Here is a 20,002-nt window from a genome sequence, read left to right on the forward strand (position 1 = left end):
GAACTTAAATCTCGCGCTCCAAGCATGCACGAACATGAACACACACACACGCGCAATATAAAACAGCCAATCAGGAAGAGGGAAGGCGGAATTTAAGGCAGCAAAACCAATGAGAGTGGAGTTAAACAGCACACAGCACAGTCACGTGTGCTGCAGATTTAAAGGGACAGGAAAGAAAAAGCAGGCAGTGGAGCTGCGCACAGCAGCGTTGAAATGACACAGTGGGAACGCCGAGCGCTTCAAACGGAGGCGCTCCTGGCAAACCCGTGCATGTACGCACGTCTGGCAGAGCCGAACCGACAAGCAGGAATACTCTGAATACATTTTTTAGGGGTGCTGAGCTAAGATTGAGCACCCCTAAAAATGGCCTAAATACGCCACTGCTGTCCAGTATATTGGCAGATTGATTACGCTTTTAAGAAAAATGGGGTCGTCTTTAGGAATCTCTGGGATTTAGTAGAGCTCTATCAGAAAATTTTGCCAAAACTATAGAAAAGAAAAGCTGCTGAACATGGTATGATGTTGGCCTTTAGCTCACAGCCTGGACTTGGTGAAGTCTTGTAGCAAGCTTTAATCATGGTCATGAACTTTGGACATTATTGAATTATACAGCATTCTTATATGTAGCATCACTTAATTTTTAAAATTTTCGGTGATTATTTCACCAGACAATTCTAGAAAGCTTGAGAATGCAAGTGAATGCATTGTTTATTTGAAGTACCAATATTTGTTTAGTCTTTTAGAATGTTTTGTCAGAAAATTTTTAAATTAATAGCTATTCAACAAACACTAGTCTTCTCAGACATCACAACAATTAAAATACTTATATAAATAAAATGAGTGTGGCATTTCTCTTGTACTTCACAACAAAGCTTAATCTTTTTTATTGTAAATATTTACATTGGATTGATTATAAAAGCAACATGGATGCTGGTGAGAAAAACATAATTGTTGCCTGTTTTAATGCAAAACAGGTCGTTTTTAAAGAATGGAAATTACATTTTGTACAATTCATTCAAATACAAATGTATAAACCAGACAAGCTTGATGGTTTGCCAGAAAGCACATCAGTACAATACATAGTTGTCATGGGATGTCACATATCCGGGTACTCTGTCGCTAACCACAATGTTGGTAGGTAGAATCGCTTTAGAAATGGCTGAGTAAATAAAGCCCATTTTACACAGACCCTTCTCTTATTCGGCAACTAGTCTCCGCTCGGTCCGGCTCTATACCACTCGTGTTGGTTTTCAAAAGGCCAGAGGATTGGTGAATACCTCCTGGGGGGGGGGCTTCAGCCCCACCTCCAGTGTTTTGTGCTCTGCCACTATTAAGTATTATTGTATGACTTTAATCATATATATATATATATATATATATTATATATATATATATATATATATATGATAATATGATATATATATTATTAGATATATAATATATGAAACATACTAGATAATATCAAATATATATAGATCCTATATAGACAACATACATATCATATCATATATATATAGATACTATATAAATATATATATACTAATATATATACACAATATATACATATACACACATACATAAGATACATACATATAACACACACATATATATAATATATACATAATATATACACTATATAGAATATATTATATATAATAATATATAATATTATTTATATATATATACTATAACAACACACACACCTACAGACACCACACACACACACACACACACACACACACACACAATGAGTACACTGTACTGAGAGAAATATCAGTGATATTTACTGTATCACTAGCCAAATTAGTTTGGGAAAGCTAATCTCAGCAAGGAAGAAGGTGAATGTTTTTGTCATTACTTACTCTGCCAGTCACCAGAACTTTTTATTCACATAAAGAGCTTGGACGTCCTTCAGAAAGCAGTTAAAAGACCAATAATATGCATTAAAGAATTTCAGGCTGCGAAGCTCCTCCATTGTGTAGGCACTCTTTTTGTTCATTAAGTAATTAACTATGTCATTAATAAGGTATTGGAGGCAGTTTGTCCACGTTGTCTGAAATTTTTTCATTCTCTTCCTCATAAGGGTCGATCCCAGCTGCAGCAATTTTGTGGACAAATTGTTCTCTTGCACTTTGGTCAAGAGTATCAACACAATTGTCTGGGAGCCAGGATGGTCGTGATTGCCTAACACTGCGCTTGCCTACCAACATGGCAGTTTAGGGGTGTGGTTCAATTTATAACTTCTAGCAATATCAAGTTTTTCAACATACATCATGTACAGTTGAAACAACACATTTTAATACACTGTACAAAAATACACGTAGGCTTTAAATCAGTGACATTAAATCTTACTTTTCCTGTCTCAGATTAGTAGGCATAAAAAGAATATTTATTTTTCTAAATGCCAGAATAATCAGAGATATCATATTGAGAATTTTAATAACTTTTTTGAAAATTGGATGTTTATATAATAGGACTAGTGTGCCTTTAACATTGGCAAAGCCAAGTAGATGATTCTGTGGCTTTGTATGTGTTGAATATTACACTTCACAATATTGAATTAAAGTAGCACTATACGTCTGGGTGTATTTTAAGACAACACTTCTCACACACTGCTTTCTATTGTGACATCATGAAAAATCTAAGCAAATCAGCTATGACATCAGGAAAAGAATTGTGGATCTACACAAGTGTGATTCCATCTTGGTTACAATATCCAAATATCTCAAGATTCCATGTTCATCTGATCTAAATAATTACAGATAGGATGGCCGAGCTATTCTGAGTAGAAAGTCGCTACCCTGAGTAGTTCTATGAATGGAAACTAAAATATCTGAATAGGAAATTAGAGTTGGAAGTCTCAAAATCTGATACAGAATAAATTATTGCTTTCATTCTCCACAGTCTCTGGCTATGGGACACCTTTAAACTCTACTAAAATTGAGTGCTATAGTAACATTCCAGACAACGCAATGACAGTGGCGAAAAATGGTAATGCTTGAAAATATATTTAAATTCAGAAATGATAAGACATTTAATCATGGTCTGATCTGCCTCTCCCGACAGAGATTCTGTGGAGAAAAAGACACGCCTTTTCTGACACTCCCTTTTGCAAATCTCATCTAAAAAGTAGGGAAAACCCAGGGTTAGCTCAAACAACTCTATTAATTTGGCTTCGGAGTTTTCTGAAACGGAAAAGCCAGGGTATTACCCCAGACGTTACTCTGGATATCCACTAACCCAGCTTTCTGAAAAGGGGCCCTGTGGAGACCTAAATAAAAGAGTTTGGCCTCACTGACAATTGTTACATAGAAGAAACACCAACATGGTGGTACCACCATCATGTTGTGGAAATGTTTTATTGCAGGAGAAATTGGTGAACTTCAGATGGCTTTATGAGGAAAGAATATTACATGAAAATATTGAAGCAACATCTCAAGATATCAGAGAGGACATTTAAACTAGGGCACAAATGAGTCTTTCAAATGCACAAGCATATAAAGAAAATTTGTTCCAAACTGGCTAAGAAAAACAATGTGTTAGAGTAGCCATCACAAAGTCTTGATCTTAGTGCCATAGAACATTTGTGGGCAGAGTCTAAAACGTCTGTGTGAGCAAGGCGGCCTACAAACCAAAATAAAAACTTAAAAACTTCTTTACAACAGAAATGAGATAGCTCTACATGATTCTAACCATAGGGATTCATGTGATCTCCAGGCATTTGAGGTGGAGTGAGGCCCTGCTGGAAGCAGTCTATGTTGTACCCACAATGCTCCATGTTCACCAGCTGAGGCTGGCTTAAAGGCAGAGAACCCGAGAAGGCGCTGAGTCGGCCATCCATACAGTTGGGTATTACCTCTAAAAGGACAAGAAGCAAGAAGTCAAAGCAGTTCACCTGTACACATTACAAAGTAAGATCTTCTGTTCACACATTTGTGCAGTCATTTTATAAATATGCAATCATTTTCCTAAATGTATATGTTACCTGTTCTACCTATGCATTAAACTCAAATGCTGGTGGGATTTTTCCTTCAGTTCAGTTGAGCTCTTTTTTTGAATATATGATGCTCTACTGCCTTAACGGTTTTGGTCTAAACAGCTTTGCTATGTTATTGCCAGTTAGATACACGAAGGTTACAGACTAGGGTGACTAGATGTCCAGATTTGTGTGGGACTGCCCCATTTCATTCCTGCCACAGTGTCCCACAAACTGACACAATTTAAAGTCCAAAAATTACTCAACGCACTTTCCCTGTCAATCAAAATACCTAGCAGTGTCTCATATCATAACCAACCTGTATGCCACAATAGTAGTAAAATAAAACAAGAAAAGGAATTTATGAATATAATGGAAACTCAGTTTTGGAGGGGGGATAGGCTGTGCCAGGCACCCAGATTTGCACAAGGGTGAATGTTCAGATGGCTGTTTTCGGTCCATGTGGAAAGATTATGTCCAAAACTCACTAAGGCACTTTTCCTTTATTGGTGCTCAGTAACTTATGACATCTTCCTTCCATGTGAGCAACCATTTAACCTCTTAGTTTAGGGATAGAGAAGCTTCTCCTCAGTTCATTAAAGTAAAATAGCTAGCAATAAGGTGAAATATGCTCACTGCTGTACATTTTCTGTGGTACAGTAAAAAAAACAAAAAAAAAAACAAAAAACTGAATAACCATTGAGATAATCAGCAACAATCTTGCTGATTGATCTCAGTCAGCAACAGTCTTTGTTATCATAAAAAGTTTAATAAACTGTCATGCTCCTCTGAAAAGCTAAAAGGCAAATACAACCATACAGGAATGTTAAGTTCTTTGTAACAGTAAAACTAGAATGTGCTGACCTTCTACATATTTTTCTACTAGACTATACATTTACAGTTGTTGAGTGTTCCACATTATGTTCCAAACTATTATCTTAATAGTATCTCAAAATGTGTGCAACTGTCAATTTAATCTATCTTAATATCTGTAATGAAGTTGACAAGACAAAATATGAAAAATTAGAAGTTTACACATTACCTCGCAAAGGTATACCACATTTTCTCACATTGCAACCACAAAATGCATAGCATTTTATTGGGGTTTGTAAATGTGTTCCGTGAATTTTTGTTGGAGGACATTAGTGACCAGCTTCATAAAGAAGCTGGTCAGTAAATAGGAAGATGAATTTAGCCAGATAAGCTACAAATATACAGCAACTGCAGTGAAAGGTGTTTCTAATTAGTTTTGATTTAGGGGGCTTATCATAAATGCAAAGCACAATTTTGTCAGATCATTTATAAAAAATAAAAATATTAAACATGTAATTTTCTTTCACTTCAAAATAACATAGTGCTGCTTTGTTTTTGTTTGTCACAAAAATTCCTACAACAATATACTAAGCTTTGGGGTTGCAATGTGGCAAAATGTGAAATCATTCATGGATTATATTGGACCTATATAAATGTGAAATGAAATGTCCCACCAATTTTTACAGAAAACTGTTTACACATTACAGTAAAAAAAATATGCAATTTCCGATTGTATAAACTTAATGGTAATCTGAACTTGAGAATGCCTCACCATCATCTATGTTTCCATGGTTTTTCCAGTTTATTCTAGCATCAACCTCAAACAACTCCCATTTGTTGCTTTGCTTAGCTCATTTGGTTATCAGCAGCAGCTTTTGCTGTAATAAACCCTGCTGTTCTGCCAATATTGACATGCTACAAATCCCAGAGCAGATAGAAGCTGTACTTGCCAAAGCACTGAGACACTTATCTAAACTGTCTACTCATATCCGCTGCAAGACCACAATGGCAATAAGCCCATGCTGTGGTTAGGAAACTCTACAGAGAAAATCATGGCCTCCCCTTTATGGCGCTGCAGTCAGAAAAACTCAGAGCAGCACTCTGGCATCATACCATATGACTTGATTCAAACTCTGTTAAACTGGGAGTGTTTACATAGTGGCTGTATGCTGGTTATTGTCCCTATGACTAACATAATAATTCAAGCTGTTTCTTTAAAATGATTATTACTTAGCTCCCAGTAATTACTGCTTCTTCAGTTAAAGGGCTCATTCCAGGCTACTAAAGGACATGTACGTTTCTTTTTTGATATGAGTAAGAGAAGCTAGGCACTATAACATATTGAGATTCACCAATGGTAAACTTACCCAGTCCCGGTCGATGACTGTTGTGATGTTCTTGCTGTTGTTGCTGTCTGCGGGCTAACTTCTTCATCTGTCAGTAAATAAACAGACATAGATTGCCGTTTGGATGACAGTTATACACAACCAGACCTGAGAAAGCTCACAGCACTAAATCAAATATTTTAGATTTTTTTAACAAAGGTGGGAAAGGTCATATGCACAACATGAGGAGCCACACGAGGTTTGAGGAAAAAAAGTATCAAATGATGAGTCATGACTCACTCAGTTTCAGTGTTTGACTTGTTACAAAATGCAGAACTAACAATCTGCTCCTCAACGTCATGAAATATTGTAAAATGGTTAAAATTAGGAGGCTGAAACTAACAAGCAGTTCAATGCTCATGCTGACAGACTGGTTGCTGACTGGGGTAAAACACCTTTTGGCTGGCCAAACTTTGGCAAGCCTATCCTCGTAAATACAAGCAAATAGAGCAAATGGCAGATTAGAAATGTTTAATCTACTGGGCTTAAGTGATACAGATCTGATTCAGACATTCAAGCACATTTGGCACAAGCCAAGAAAGAATAACTTTTATTGAGAGATGTAGGAAAGTTTGAAAATCATAAAACTTATAAATAAACGTCTAGTGCAGGGTTCTGCAACCTATACAATCCAAAGAGCCATTTTTTCAGTCTAGCTAAATAAAACTCTTTTAGAGCCGCAAACGTTACATTACCTTTGAATAAAAAAGACTACTATAGGAAAATTGTCATTAAAAAAAAAAAATCTATTTTTGGGGTTTTAAAATAAAGAAAAGTATAATGATTTTGAAAAGAGAGGAAGTATGCATTTCCTTGTATGAAATGTTAATATTTGAAGAAATCTATTAAAAAAGCACATAGGTGCCAGTGTACCAATAACAAAAATACATCTAAAGATATAACTGGTAATTTTAGTCTAATTCGTTGTGGAAATTAGATACAAATATTCAATGAAAAACAATAACTGGTTCTTAATAATTTCTAGCCAAAGGTTTTAAGAGCCATTGCTGACGGTCCAAAGAGACACTTGCATCTCTGGAGCCGCAGGTTGCGACTGTTGGTCTGCGATCTAATATAAAGACATGAGAGTATCATTAGGTTAGTGCTTCTGACACATATTACTGACCTTTGCCCTTTGGTTCTGGAACCAGACCTGGACTACACGAACACTGAGCCCAGTCTCTGCAGCCAGGGTTTCTCTGACCTGGAAAGTCAAACTTATTAGCTTTTATTTTACAAATTCTAATGATATGTAGTAATATGTTATAAAAGGAAAATCCCAAAGTTCAGAAAGGCACATTCAAATCTTTGCGTTTATTCTTAGAAAGAGCAAATGATTGAATAAAAATATTGTACTGCTTTATCAGTTTTCTGGCGTATTTTATTTTTCATTTTATTACATTTTTTTGACACTTGCAAGGTTTTCTTTAAGCTGATTAAAAAAAGATTTTGGGCAAAACCACTGCCCCATATGGATTCCCAGTATCCAAACTGTTTGTCTAAAACAATCATTCTGTATTAAATAATATTTTTGTTTCATGATAATCACAAATTCATAGCAAATTCATTCATGTTTTCCAAGTTTATGAACAACAGGACACATTAGGATTTAATATTGTTAATTTGCCTGTTTTACACATGATAATGTCATATATTTATGTTGCGTAAACAGGACTTTATGTCCATCCTTCCCCTTGATGTCTGTGCATGGTTGTGTCCCACTGTGTTGCCCTCTGATGTATGTGACAGTGATAGGGTGTGTGACCCATGTATGGAGGAGGCCTGAGTCCTCAATGCAGCTGACCCAGGTTCAACTCTCAGCCTGTGGATCTTTGCCGTCTTTGTCATGTCTTCTCTCTCTTGACCCTGTTTCCTGTCAGTCCACTTTCAAATAAAGGCCACCAGTGCCACAAAATAAAAAAATAAAAATTTATGCTCATAAATTCAGGACTTAAACATTCTGAATCTAGTTCACGGCTCCATCACGAAATGTTCTTATTTACTTTTACTTAAAGGTTCTTTTCCTGCCTGTTCCTCAAGTGTAAATTACCTTTTTGTTATCATTAAATCCTCTGACTCACCAAGCAGCTCCTGAGTTCCTGTTTACATTTTGGTCCGTCCGACAATAACCTCTCAGAACTTGACAGTGTTTTAGGTTCACAGATATGTGTGGTTGTGTTGGCGATGCTTACTCTCTCTTTACTTTGTAATGCCAGTTCAGACGTGACGACTGCATTAATTCGGGACATGACGGACTGCGTTTCCCATGATGCAATGTGGTCAAAATGGCCACCAACTCCCATCGTGCAACGCGGCCCAAAAATGGCCGCCACCCTAACAACGGAGCGGAGAGATAACGTTACTAGGGAAAATGTATTTAATGCAGCCACTCAGGACAATCTTTCTTCTTCCCTGGCACGCTGCCAACCCGAGAAGACACACAGCTGTTTCACTTGGTAGGGGCAATCCCACACCATGTGCTCGAGTTTCTCGCTGAACCGAGATTTTTCGAAGCAAAATTATCCCTGCATTAATTATAGCAGGAGGTTGATATAAAGAGGTACTTTTAATTCCCTCTGATCAAATAATGGAAGCCGCCTTATCTCCCAGTGATCGAAAGAGGACTACGCTTTGCTGGGCCGAGCAAAGCGACTGTGAGCCCGTAGGGAGAGACGAAGGAGCTTCTTCATCCTGTCCCCGCTGCTGCTCGCTCCTGTCGAGACGCATTCAGGACGCCGCGTTATCCGGAGCGCTCACGGACCCAACCGGGATTTCACTCGGAATCACCTCAAAGTAACGGGGTTCTCCCTTTTTATTTCTTTTTCAACCACACCACAGGGTGTCTAGTGTTATAAGAATTATTATTCTGAAGTCACTATGGCCTCACACCACTCGGACAGAGGAGGCCTGGAGACCTGATGTCTGTGTATAAGATCCACTGTTTTCTGATTGCAAGGCCAAATGCTGCAGCTGCTGAGGGATACTGATTGTTTACGATAGACTGTCTTTGTTTTGTCTCATGGGAAGGCCACGGTGCAGTATTAGGGGAAGCCCGAAAAGCGACACAGACAGAGACAGGGCAGACAGAGACTGCAGCGGAACCGAAGGGTGCGATTACTTTCCATCTATGTGAATCTCTGCTCTGTTTCTCAATAAAGTGCTGGAACGTTATACCACCGTCTCGTCATTTAGTAAAGATGGGAACTCAGTTACTATTGTTTAATATTCCACCCAAAACTCCCACAACACTAGAAGTGCCTGGGTAGATGTTAGGGACTTTGTAGGTGTAGGTTAATGCTTTTCACTCCACGACCAAGTTGGATTTATTTTGCTGAATATTTTCTTTGTATGTGCATATGTGGCAGGAGCAGTACTCTTAGTACTCTAACACTAGCACCATACAGGGATCAACCAATGAATTGCACCTGGGGGATATAAAGTGGAAAGCACTAAACCTAAGGCGCACAGGTGCGGGATACATAAGAAGGGCCACAGACACTGATCCAGTTCACTTGTTTATTGAAACTTACAATCCAATAATTAAAATAACTAGAAAATTTCTGAAGAAATTTAGCAAGGCGCCTGCCACTTGTTGCGTACCGTACCGTCAGAAATAGCAACAGGAAGCAACATTGCGAATTTAAGCTTCCTATGGCCTTCACAGCCCCCGCGGCGGCCATCGAAAGGTGCCATGTTAAGTCAAAGGACCTCCTAGGAGCCTCTTGCTAGCAGCGTTGTCATGGAGACTCACTGACAGCTGTAGCCCTCTCTCTGTCTGTAAAGGCAGAAGAACCCTGGCTAAGCAGCAGTTGGTAGGACCTTCCTAAAGCTATTTCCGGTTAGCAACATGCTAACGGTTAGCCGCTAGCATGGTTGTGTTCAGTATCACCGGGTGATGTTACTCTGTTAGTTTGGTTGAAATCCTGTACTGAGAAGTGCCTAAAAAGGGAGAAAATCCTAAAATTCACCAAATCTGTCCAGCAGAAGTTTGTACAGGCTTCCTAGAGCTACTTCCGGTTAGCAACATGCTAACCGTTAGCCGCTAACATGGTTGTGTTTGGTATCACTGGGTGAGTGTAATCTGTTAGTTTGGTCCAAATCCTGTACTGGGATGAGCCTCAAATAGGGAGAAAAAAACTGTTTATAACGTTGCCATGGTAACTCAAAATGGCGGGTGGTACAAAAAGATACTTCATGGGATCAGCACACATGTTTTGATATACACACAGTGGGGATTATAATATAAAACTCTAAGTCTTCCACACCGGGAATCGATCCCATGACCTCTTGCATGGAAAGCCTGCACTTTCCCTCTGCGCGATACTGTAGCGCCATATACAGGTATGCATTATTGGGACCATAGCGGGCTTGGTCCCCCATTGCAAAGCATTGGATGTTTGACACCTCATAGCTTGGAGATGCTTTATGCGACGTAGGCCAAATTTCTTGTGGAGCTTTCTCTCTAAAGGAAGAACAGACTCTGTTAAGCAGAAGTTGGTGAAACCTTCCTAGAGCTACTTCCGGTTAGCAACATGCTAACTGTTAGCCGCTTACAAGGTTGTGTTCAGTATGACCGGGTGATTGTACTCTGTCAGTTTGGTCCAAATCCTGTACTGGGAAGTGCCTCAAATAGGGGTGCCAATACTTAATGTCACCAAACGTGACCAAAGTTCATTGGTCAGATTGGCCTCCTTTAGCAACTCAGCCTCACCACATCTGGGCCCAGAACTCAACATTTGACCAACATGGTGTGTAGTGCCATTTCCCACATGTGGGTGGTGCTGTATTGGCCAAGTGGGTCGTGTCTAGGCATCATGCCAGGTCCTGTTGGAAGCAAAGACCCAATAGGAAAGCATGTAAAATCCAAAATGGGACAGTAAACTGACACATGGCTGAAAGTCACATGAAAATTTTTAAATGTTAAGAGAAAGTGACTGTGCGAATTTCAGATTTCTACATTAATCACAGCCGCTGTAGCTGGCGTCGAAAGTTGCCATTCTATCTCAATGGAACGTCTCCCACTGGCCCTCAGAGTTCCGTCGTCATGGAAACTCACTGACACAGCTGCAGCGGGCCAGTCTAAAGAAGTGCAGACACTTTGTGTCCAAGTCTGCCTATTGGATTATAATGGAGAACTTTGCCTCGAACAACGCACGATTTCTCCGGAACCGTAAATGGTAGAGACGTAATTTTTTCTGTGTTTATTTCGTAACGGATAGGGGAAGAAGACTTGCTATCGTTTTTTGCTGGAAAAAGTTTAATAAAGGCGTAAAAAATTATGATCTAAATGGGATTTTTATGGATTTTCGGAAATCCTCTTAAAATGCTTCCGAACAAATCGCTGTAGCTCAAAAAGTATAAGAGATATCAAAATAATTCTTTCACCATGAGTATCAGCAGGCTTTTGAGGACCATGAAGCTCATTTTTATGTTTGTACAAAAATCGGTGTAGACACAGCGACGATGTAGAAAAGTGGTTGATGTGGGAAAATGCAGCTCCAAAGCGTTTTTAGGATTTTGCACATTCGCTACTCCCGAACAAATTGTTCCTGCGGAAAAACCGTAACAGTTATCCACAAAATTCCTTTTTTGTGAGTGCCAGAAGGGTTGGGACATTCATGTGTGAAAGTCTCATGTCTGTACATAAAACAGTTTAGGAGTAGCGACGATGCGAAAACATGTGATGTTTTGGATTTTTAGACGTCATTTTTCAAAACCGCTCCATAGGAAATGAATGGGGGAGGTTTCGGGTTTGTGTCGGTCTGAGGTGATTTGCGAAAAAGCTATAAATGCCACACCAATGAGGGTTACATTTCCCGAATCCTGACAAAAATACCTACGTTTTGATGTATAATTTGTCTACGTAGAGTGAAAATTGAGCGAGTAAGGTCAAGCTGTTCAGAGTTTTGAAATCTTTAAAAAAGCTAGAGTGGGCCACTCTAGCGGTTGGAGAATTCCGTCATTGACTTTCATTGTAAACGATGATTTCGCTGATTTTTGGACATGAGCTTTGAGGAGTAACTGTGAAGAGACGATAAAAGATATCCACATCCCGTTTTCACTTCTGAGTAGGTCACAGATATATCTACAAACTGGAAGTTAAACGGTGTTCGTAGGTGAAAGCATGGCGGCACAGTACAGCTTTGAAAATGGTCATTTGGAGGCTTTTTTTAGGCTTTCTTTCATCCCGACTCCATTCATTCCTATGGGATTTTTTGGGGGTGGTTTTTCGTTAATTATGTTGCCATGGTAACTCGAAACCTCAATAAAAGTACTTGCACACATCTCGTAATCGAGCCACACGTTTTGTTACCCATATCATGGGAGTGCTCGCTACGGTTCGGGCCGCATTAATCGTGAAGGAAGAAAAATAAAGAATACTAGAAAAATTTCTGAAGAAATTTAGCAAGGCGCCTGCCACTTGGTGCGTACCGTACCGTCAGAAATAGCAATAGGCAGCAACACTGCGAATATCAGCTTCCTATGGTCTTCACAGCCCCCGCAGCGGCCGTCAAAAGGTTTCATGTTAAGTCAATGGACCTCCTAGGAGCCTTTTGCTAGCAGCGTTGTCATGGAGACTCACTGACAGCTGCAGCCCTCTCTCTCTGTCTGTAAAGGCAGAAGAACCCTGGCTAAGCAGAAGTTGATAGGACCTTCCCAAAGCTACTTCTGGTTAGCAACATGCTAACGGTTAGCCGCTAGCATGGTTGTGTTCAGTATCACCGGGTGATGTTACTCTGTTAGTTTGGTTGAAATCCTGTACTGAGAAGTGCCTAAAAAGGGAGAAAATGCTAAAGTTCACCAAATCTGTCAAGCAGAAGTTTGTACAGGCTTCCTAGAGCTACTTTCGGTTAGCAAAATGCTAAACGTTAGCCGTTAACATGGTTGTGTTTGGTATCACTGGGTGAGTGTACTCTGTTAGTTTGATCCAAATCCTGTACTGGGATGAGCCTCAAATAGGGAGAAAAAACGTAGTTTATAACGTTGCCATGGTAACTCAAAATGGCGGGTGGTACAAAAAAATACTTCATGGGATCAGCACACATGTTTTAATATACACACTGTGGGGATTATAATACAAAACTCATAGTCTCCTACGCCAGGTTTTGATCCCACGACCTCCTGCATGCCAAGCCTGCACTTTCCATCTGAGCTATACAGTAGCGCCATATATGGGCATGCATTATTGGGACCATAAGGGGTTTGGTCCCCCATTGAAAAGCATTGGATGTTTGACACCTCATAGCTTGGAGATGCTTTATGCGACGTAGCCCAAATTTCTTGTGGAGCTTTCTCTCTAAAGGAAGAACAGACTCTGTGAAGCAAAAGTTTGTGAGACCTTCCTAGAGCTACTTCCGGTTAGCAACATGCTAACCGTTAGCCGCTAACAAGGTTGTGTTCAGTACCACCGGGTAATTGTACTCTGTCAGTTTGGTCCAAGTCCTGTACTGGGAAGTGCCTCAAATAGGGGTGCCAATACTTAATGTCACCAAACGTGACCAAAGTTCATGGGTCAGATTGGCCTCCTTTAGCAACTCAGCCTCACCACATCTGGGCCCAGAACTCAACATTTGACCAAAATGACGTGTAGCACCATTTCTCACAGGTGGGTGGTGCTGTATTGGCCAATTGGGTTGTGTCTGGTTATCATGCCAGGTCCTGTTGGAAGCAAAGGCCCAATAGGAAAGCATGCGAAATCCCAAATGGGACAGAAAACTGACACATGGCTGAAAGTCACATGAAAATTTTAAAATGTTAAGAGGAAGTGACTGTGCGAATTTCAGATTTCTACATTAATCACAGCCGCTGCAGCGGGCGTCGAAAGTTGCCAAAACATGTGATGTTTTGGATTTTTAGACGTCATTTTTCAAAACTGCTCCATAGGAAATGAATGGGGGAGGTTTCGGGTTTGTGTCGGTCTGAGGTGATTTGCGAAAAAGCTATAAATGCCACACCAATGAGGGTTACATTTCCCGAATCCTGACAAAAATACCCACGTTTTGATGTATAATTTGTCTACGTAGAGTGAAAATTGAGCGAGTAGGCTCAAGTTGTTCGGAGTTTTGAAATCTTTAAAAAAGCTAGAGTGGGCCACTCTAGCGGTTGGAGAATTCCATCATTGACTTTCATTGTAAACGATGATTTCGCTGATTTTTGGACATGAGCTTTGAGGAGTAACTGTGAAGAGACAATAAAAGATATCCACATCCCGTTTAATAAAGAATAAGATATAGTCCGTTTAGAGGTGCATAGTAATAGGCCCTGCCCTTACATTTGCATTGGGAGGCAGTGCTGTGCTTCGCACAGCACTGCCTCCTCATTGCACATGCAAGGCAGGCGCCTAATAATAATAAAGAAGCCGTTTAGAGGTGAATAGTAATAGGCCCTGCCCATGCATTTGCATTGGGAGGCAGTGCTGTGCGAAGCACAGCACTGCCTCCTCATTGCAAATGCTATGGCAGGCGCCTAATAAATAGTCCGTTTAGAGGTGAATAGTAATAGGTGCCTCCATGCATTTGCAATAGTAATAGGTGCCTCCTCATTGCAAATGCTATGGCAGGCGCCTAATTAAAACCGCAAGCGGTGATGATCGGCCCTCGCAGCAAAGCGCCGCTCTGGCCTATTGGCCACCGCTGGGATTTGCGTACCGCCGGCCGCCCGCCACCGCAGATGCTGTCACGCATTTTGCCTGCCCGTCCACTGGGTGATTCACACGAACGTGTTCGGCAGCGCTCCCCCACGACTCACAAAAAAATCTGGTGCAAATCACTCGATGCAGCGAGGAGATACAGCCGTTGAATAATGATGATGCATTTGGCCACCGGACTAAATCTTTCGGCGGGCCGAATTCGGCCCAAAAGAAATACTGTAATTTATCAATACCAATTTATCAATTGGAAATATTGCTAAAGTATTTGTAACCCATTTCAGGGTATGTACACGTCTAATGCTCTAGGTTCATAGGAGCTGAGAAGATAGCAATAAGTGATGGACACAAGTATTTGTAGTTAAATGTACCTTTAGTAGCAGATATTTAAAAGTGTACAATACAAAAACAACCATACCTATGGGCCCAAAATAAAACTAAGAAAATAAAATGTCCTTCTGGAGAATGTTCTTCTGGAATTTGTAGCTTCAAACTTCAATAATTGTTCAAGTTAGTTAGTCAGCCACTTGGGCCACCTCCTCCGGGGGAATCCCAAAGCGTTCCCAGGCCAGCAGAGTCCAGCCTGTCCCAGGTCTTCCCCTGGGCCTCCTCCCGGTGGGACGTGCCCAGAACACCTCACCAGGGATGCGTCCAGGAGGCATCCTAACCAGATGCCTGAGCCACCTCAACTGGCTCCTCTCAATGTGAAGGAGCAGCGGCTCTACTCTGAGTCCTCCCCGGGTGACTGAGCTCCTCACCCTATCTATAAGGGTGAGCTCAGATACACTATGGAGAAAACTCATTTTGGCCGCTTGTATCCGGGATCTTGTTCTTTCGGTCACGACTCAAAGCTCGTGACCATAGATGAGGGTAGGAACGTAGATCGACTGGTAAATCGAGAGCTTGGCCTTTTGGCTCAGCTATCTCTTCACCACAATGGACCGGTACAGCGCCCGCTTCACAGCAGACGCTGCACCAATCCGCCTGTCGATCTCCCGCTCCATCTTCCCCTCATTTGTGAACAAGACCCCAAGATACTTGAACTCCTCCACTAGAAGCTGGCTCTTGGGACTTTCCTTTTTGACAAAGCTTATAGTTAGAGTGGTTCATGTTACCCTGAGCTACTTCTATAGTTATGCTGCTATAGGCTTAGGCTGCTGGAGGACATCAGGGTCTATTGTTCTTCAATTTTGCATGACTGTTGTTATTTCAGCTTTTAACTTTTTGTTTTTTCTATTTTTTCTTCATAGTAGGTACACCTGGTCTGGCGTTCTGTTAGCTGTGACATCATCCAGGGAAGACAGATCACCTGTTATTACCATCTAATGTAAAACAGATTACTGGATCAATGTGTGCTTCTGTGCTTTTTTCCCTGTCTTGTTGTGTCTCTTCTCTCTCTTTTGTAACCCCCAGTCGGTCAAGGCAGATTACCGTTCATACTGAGCCCGGTTCTGCTGGAGGTTTTTCCTTCCTGTTAATGGGGAGTTTTTCCTTCTGCTGTCACTTCATGCTTGATCAGTATGAGGGATTGCTGCAAAGCCATGTACAATGCAAACGACTCTCCCTGTGGCTCTACGCTTCTTCAGGAGTGAATGCTGCTTGTTACGACTTTGATGCAATCAACTGGTTCCCTTATATAGGAATTTCTTTTACCAATCTGGATAATCTGACTTAATATGTATAATCTGATTGATTTTGACATTGTAAACTGCCTTTAGATGACATGCAGGCATGGACTGGTTATCGGGCGTACCGGGCATTTTCCCGGTGGGCCGACGTGCTGTTTGGGCCGGCAGACCCGACATGTATATTAATAATATGTATTATTATTATTATTATTATTATTATTATTATTATTATTATTATTATTATTATTATTATTATTTTATATATCTGTCTTGTTATATTTGCATCATGCATGAAGAAAAATAAAATCAGCAGCGCAAGAGTCTGTTCCGATCATCCGGCCCTTACCACAGGCTACTGCAGCCCATTGGTTATCATCCCTGACAGTCTAAAGGGCTAGGCCAATCATAAAGTAGAAAAACACCTTCACGCTCCATGTGGAACTTTGTGCAGCGGTGTTCACAGTAGTAATGGATAAGAAACGCAAGGGAGGCGCAGAGAAACTGCACGAAAAAAAGAAACGAGTTCTTCAAACGGACGCTGCGAAATGTGTCAAACTGACTGACATGTTCCCAACAGCAGGCCCTTCATCTGCTCCGTTGTCTGATGTAAAATATGGTGGTGGTGGTTGTAGTCAGTGACGTGCGGTAGGGTTCATAGCTGGTGAGGCACTGACGTCATCAGAGTCAGATTTACAAATACATACACTCTACAGAGTAGACTCGCTGCAAAGTGCTGAAGGAGACTGATCGAGCCAAATTAATTCACCAAGAGACATGGAAAAATATTGATTATTTGATGAAAAAATAAAAATAATTTATTTGTCATTTGACTGTAACAGTTTATGAGTTATGATGGATTTCTGCATTTGTAACACATTCTAAAACTATAACCCACATTACGCACATTTTATCACAAAGACAAAACATGAATAAGTATCGCTGTCTTACCTCTACTTATAATTTAAGTCCCTGCGGCGCTCTTTCTGAACAAAAATATTAGCATTTTCTGGTAAAAGTTCTCTTTATCTTCTTCAGTTTTAAAAGTCTCTCAGTCTCAATGGAGCTCACTGCCAGGGAGGAAAGCCTTCCCTGATCAGTCTTGTTCCAGCTGTATGTTTAGAGTCTTTTTAGTGCTTTACTTGTTTAGCAAAACTCGCTAATAAAACATCAATAACTTGTTTTGACTCTACTATTTGGGGATCACGAGCGGTGCCCCTTGAGCGCCCCCTGCCTAGCGGCCAAGGAACTGCCGACCTCACCTACAACCAGTTCTTTGCTGTTTATGATCGGCCAGCACCACGGAAACATGTTATCTGCACACAGTTTGATGACCAAAACACAATTCGTAATCCACATATATTAAATTGTGGAAAATCTGTTCATAACTGTTTGAACAATTGAATTTATGATCTAGAGACAGGAAGATGCATTCACAGAATGGAAGTCAGCGCAGTTAACATGGGATTGCACAATCCCAGGGGAGGCCAAGCTCGCTGCGGCCTCACCGGCTTCGCTATGAAGCGCCACCAAGGATTTACATGAAAAATAGCGAAAAGTCTGCGATTTTAAAGAAAATATGATCAAAAATTTGGAAATTAGATAAATAAAATACTTATTACAAATGACTGAGTAAATCAAAATTTATATTATGTTATTATATATTTTCTTTCTTTCCATGATGACAAGTGAGGCCTTTCTCTGGTACATTTTGTGATTGGCATCCTTTTTTACACAGTGAGTGCACATTAATCCAATGTTACCCTACAGTATATGGAAGACTGAATAGATTTGATGAACAACTTACAATAACTTCTTATGATGATGTAACGTGATAATATGTGTGATTGACCGTGAAACCTCTCTTTCTCTCTCCCCTTTCTGATCTAAGAATTGTTGCTGTGCTGTGGTGGAGTTTACATTTTACAGTGTTAATAAATTAAGATTTTGGAAGTATTTTAGGTGTCCACTCTCACTAATTTCCATTAACCTGGCCTCAAGGTATTGCACAGTTGGTATTGCACAGTTGATATACACATTCAGTACACAAACCAAATGTGTTGGGCCAGTCTAATCCAAAATGCCAGGGCCGATTTTTTGTCCCAGTCCACCCCTGTTGACATGTTTCATGATTTGGCGCTATATAAATAAAAACTGAAATGTATTGAACAAGAGTAAGTTTGTCAGTTTTCAAGCAGGATTTGTATATCTGTTCAACTTAACTCTTTGGTTTCCTTATATATTTAAGATCACTTACTTACCAAGATAAATTCCTTTGGGGTTTATTTGTGGTCTCTTGCTGCCACCTGCTGGACAAGTTTGATCAAATATGATCAAACTTGATGATGATGGTATTTGATACCTTGTCAACATGGTGTCAAAATTCAGATTTCAATCAAAAATGGCTTACTTCCTGTGATACTTGCACTATGACATTAATTGTAAATTCTGAGCGTCTTGCTGAGATCTACAACTGTACAAAATTTTATTACTCTACAATGAAGTAAGTGAATAGCAAAGGGTCCTTTGAAAATTGCTTGGTGGCGCTATAGAGAAACTAAGTCCTGCTCACTAAATTTTGTTATGGATTCCTGTTGGGGGTTGGATAAGGATGCATCCAAATTAGTTTTAAGCAGCTCGGCCCAAAACTGTGGAATTCAGAGCCAAACGTATGACAGCAGCGTTTGAGGTGAATATGCCACGCCGCCACGCCCCCCTGCTCCATCGAATCCAGTTGGGCATGAAATCCACAACACATCAACATGTGTTCTGTCTGTGGACACAGTTTCATGTTGATTAGTTCAGAGGGGTAACATAGCGACCGCTTACAGCAAAACATGACACTTCCTGTTGTCAGGGGGCGTGGCCTAAGTGATGTCATCATTTCACCATTGGATATTAAAGACGACCCGATGATGATCAATCACAGAAAGTTTGGTGCCTCTGTCTGTTTCTGTGTAGGAGATATAATAGTTTTATTTTTTGTGGCGAGTAGGTGAACTTTGACCCCTGCTAACGCCCCTTCAGCATGCTCAAAAACTAACTGTTTTGATAACTTTTAATTGGCCATGCCTTATGATCAGACTGACCGAGTTTCAAGCCGCTCGCTCAAAATCTCTAGGAGGAGTTCGATCAAATACCAATGCTGTAAACGTCAAAAATCGGGTAAAAATCAGACCTTCAATCTAAAATGGCCGACTACCTGTGATATTTGCACTATGACATTAATTATAAATTCTGAGCGTCTTGGTGAGCTCTACCACTGTATTAAATCTCATGTCTCTACGATGAAGAAAGTGAATAGCAAAGGGTCCTTTGAAAATTGCTAGGTGGCGCCGTTGAGGCATTTTTATTTTGATTTTTGTGACGACCTTAAAATACAAAATTTTTAAACAGTCTTCATGCATCCGCCAAGTTTGGTGAGTTTTTGAATATGATAAAGCCCTCAAAAAGGCCCCTCTTTGGGGTGGCAGATTAATAATAATAATAATTAAAGCCGCAAGCGGCGATGAGCGGCCCTCGCAGCCAAGCACCGCTGGGGTACGCGCACCGCCTC

The 20,002-nt window shown here is 40.4% G+C and overlaps 1 protein-coding gene across 1 annotated transcript in view; it reads right to left on the bottom strand.

Annotated features, from left to right (window-relative positions):
- Positions 1-1,721: 1,721 nt before the first annotated feature.
- LOC105922722 (LIM/homeobox protein LMX-1.2-like) overlaps positions 1,722-20,002 on the bottom strand; it is an 80,325-nt gene continuing 62,044 nt past the window's right edge. The window contains exons 4-6 of the mRNA XM_036129400.1: positions 7,301-7,378; positions 6,157-6,223; positions 1,722-3,858 (exon numbers count right to left, since the gene is read on the bottom strand). Of these exons, the coding sequence (XP_035985293.1) occupies positions 3,689-3,858; positions 6,157-6,223; positions 7,301-7,378 (315 nt within the window). The 3' untranslated portion in view covers positions 1,722-3,688. The remainder of the gene's footprint in view (positions 3,859-6,156; positions 6,224-7,300; positions 7,379-20,002) is intronic.

Source organism: Fundulus heteroclitus, unplaced genomic scaffold, assembly GCF_011125445.2.
Source record: "Fundulus heteroclitus isolate FHET01 unplaced genomic scaffold, MU-UCD_Fhet_4.1 scaffold_163, whole genome shotgun sequence".
Classification (NCBI taxonomy): domain Eukaryota; kingdom Metazoa; phylum Chordata; class Actinopteri; order Cyprinodontiformes; family Fundulidae; genus Fundulus; species Fundulus heteroclitus.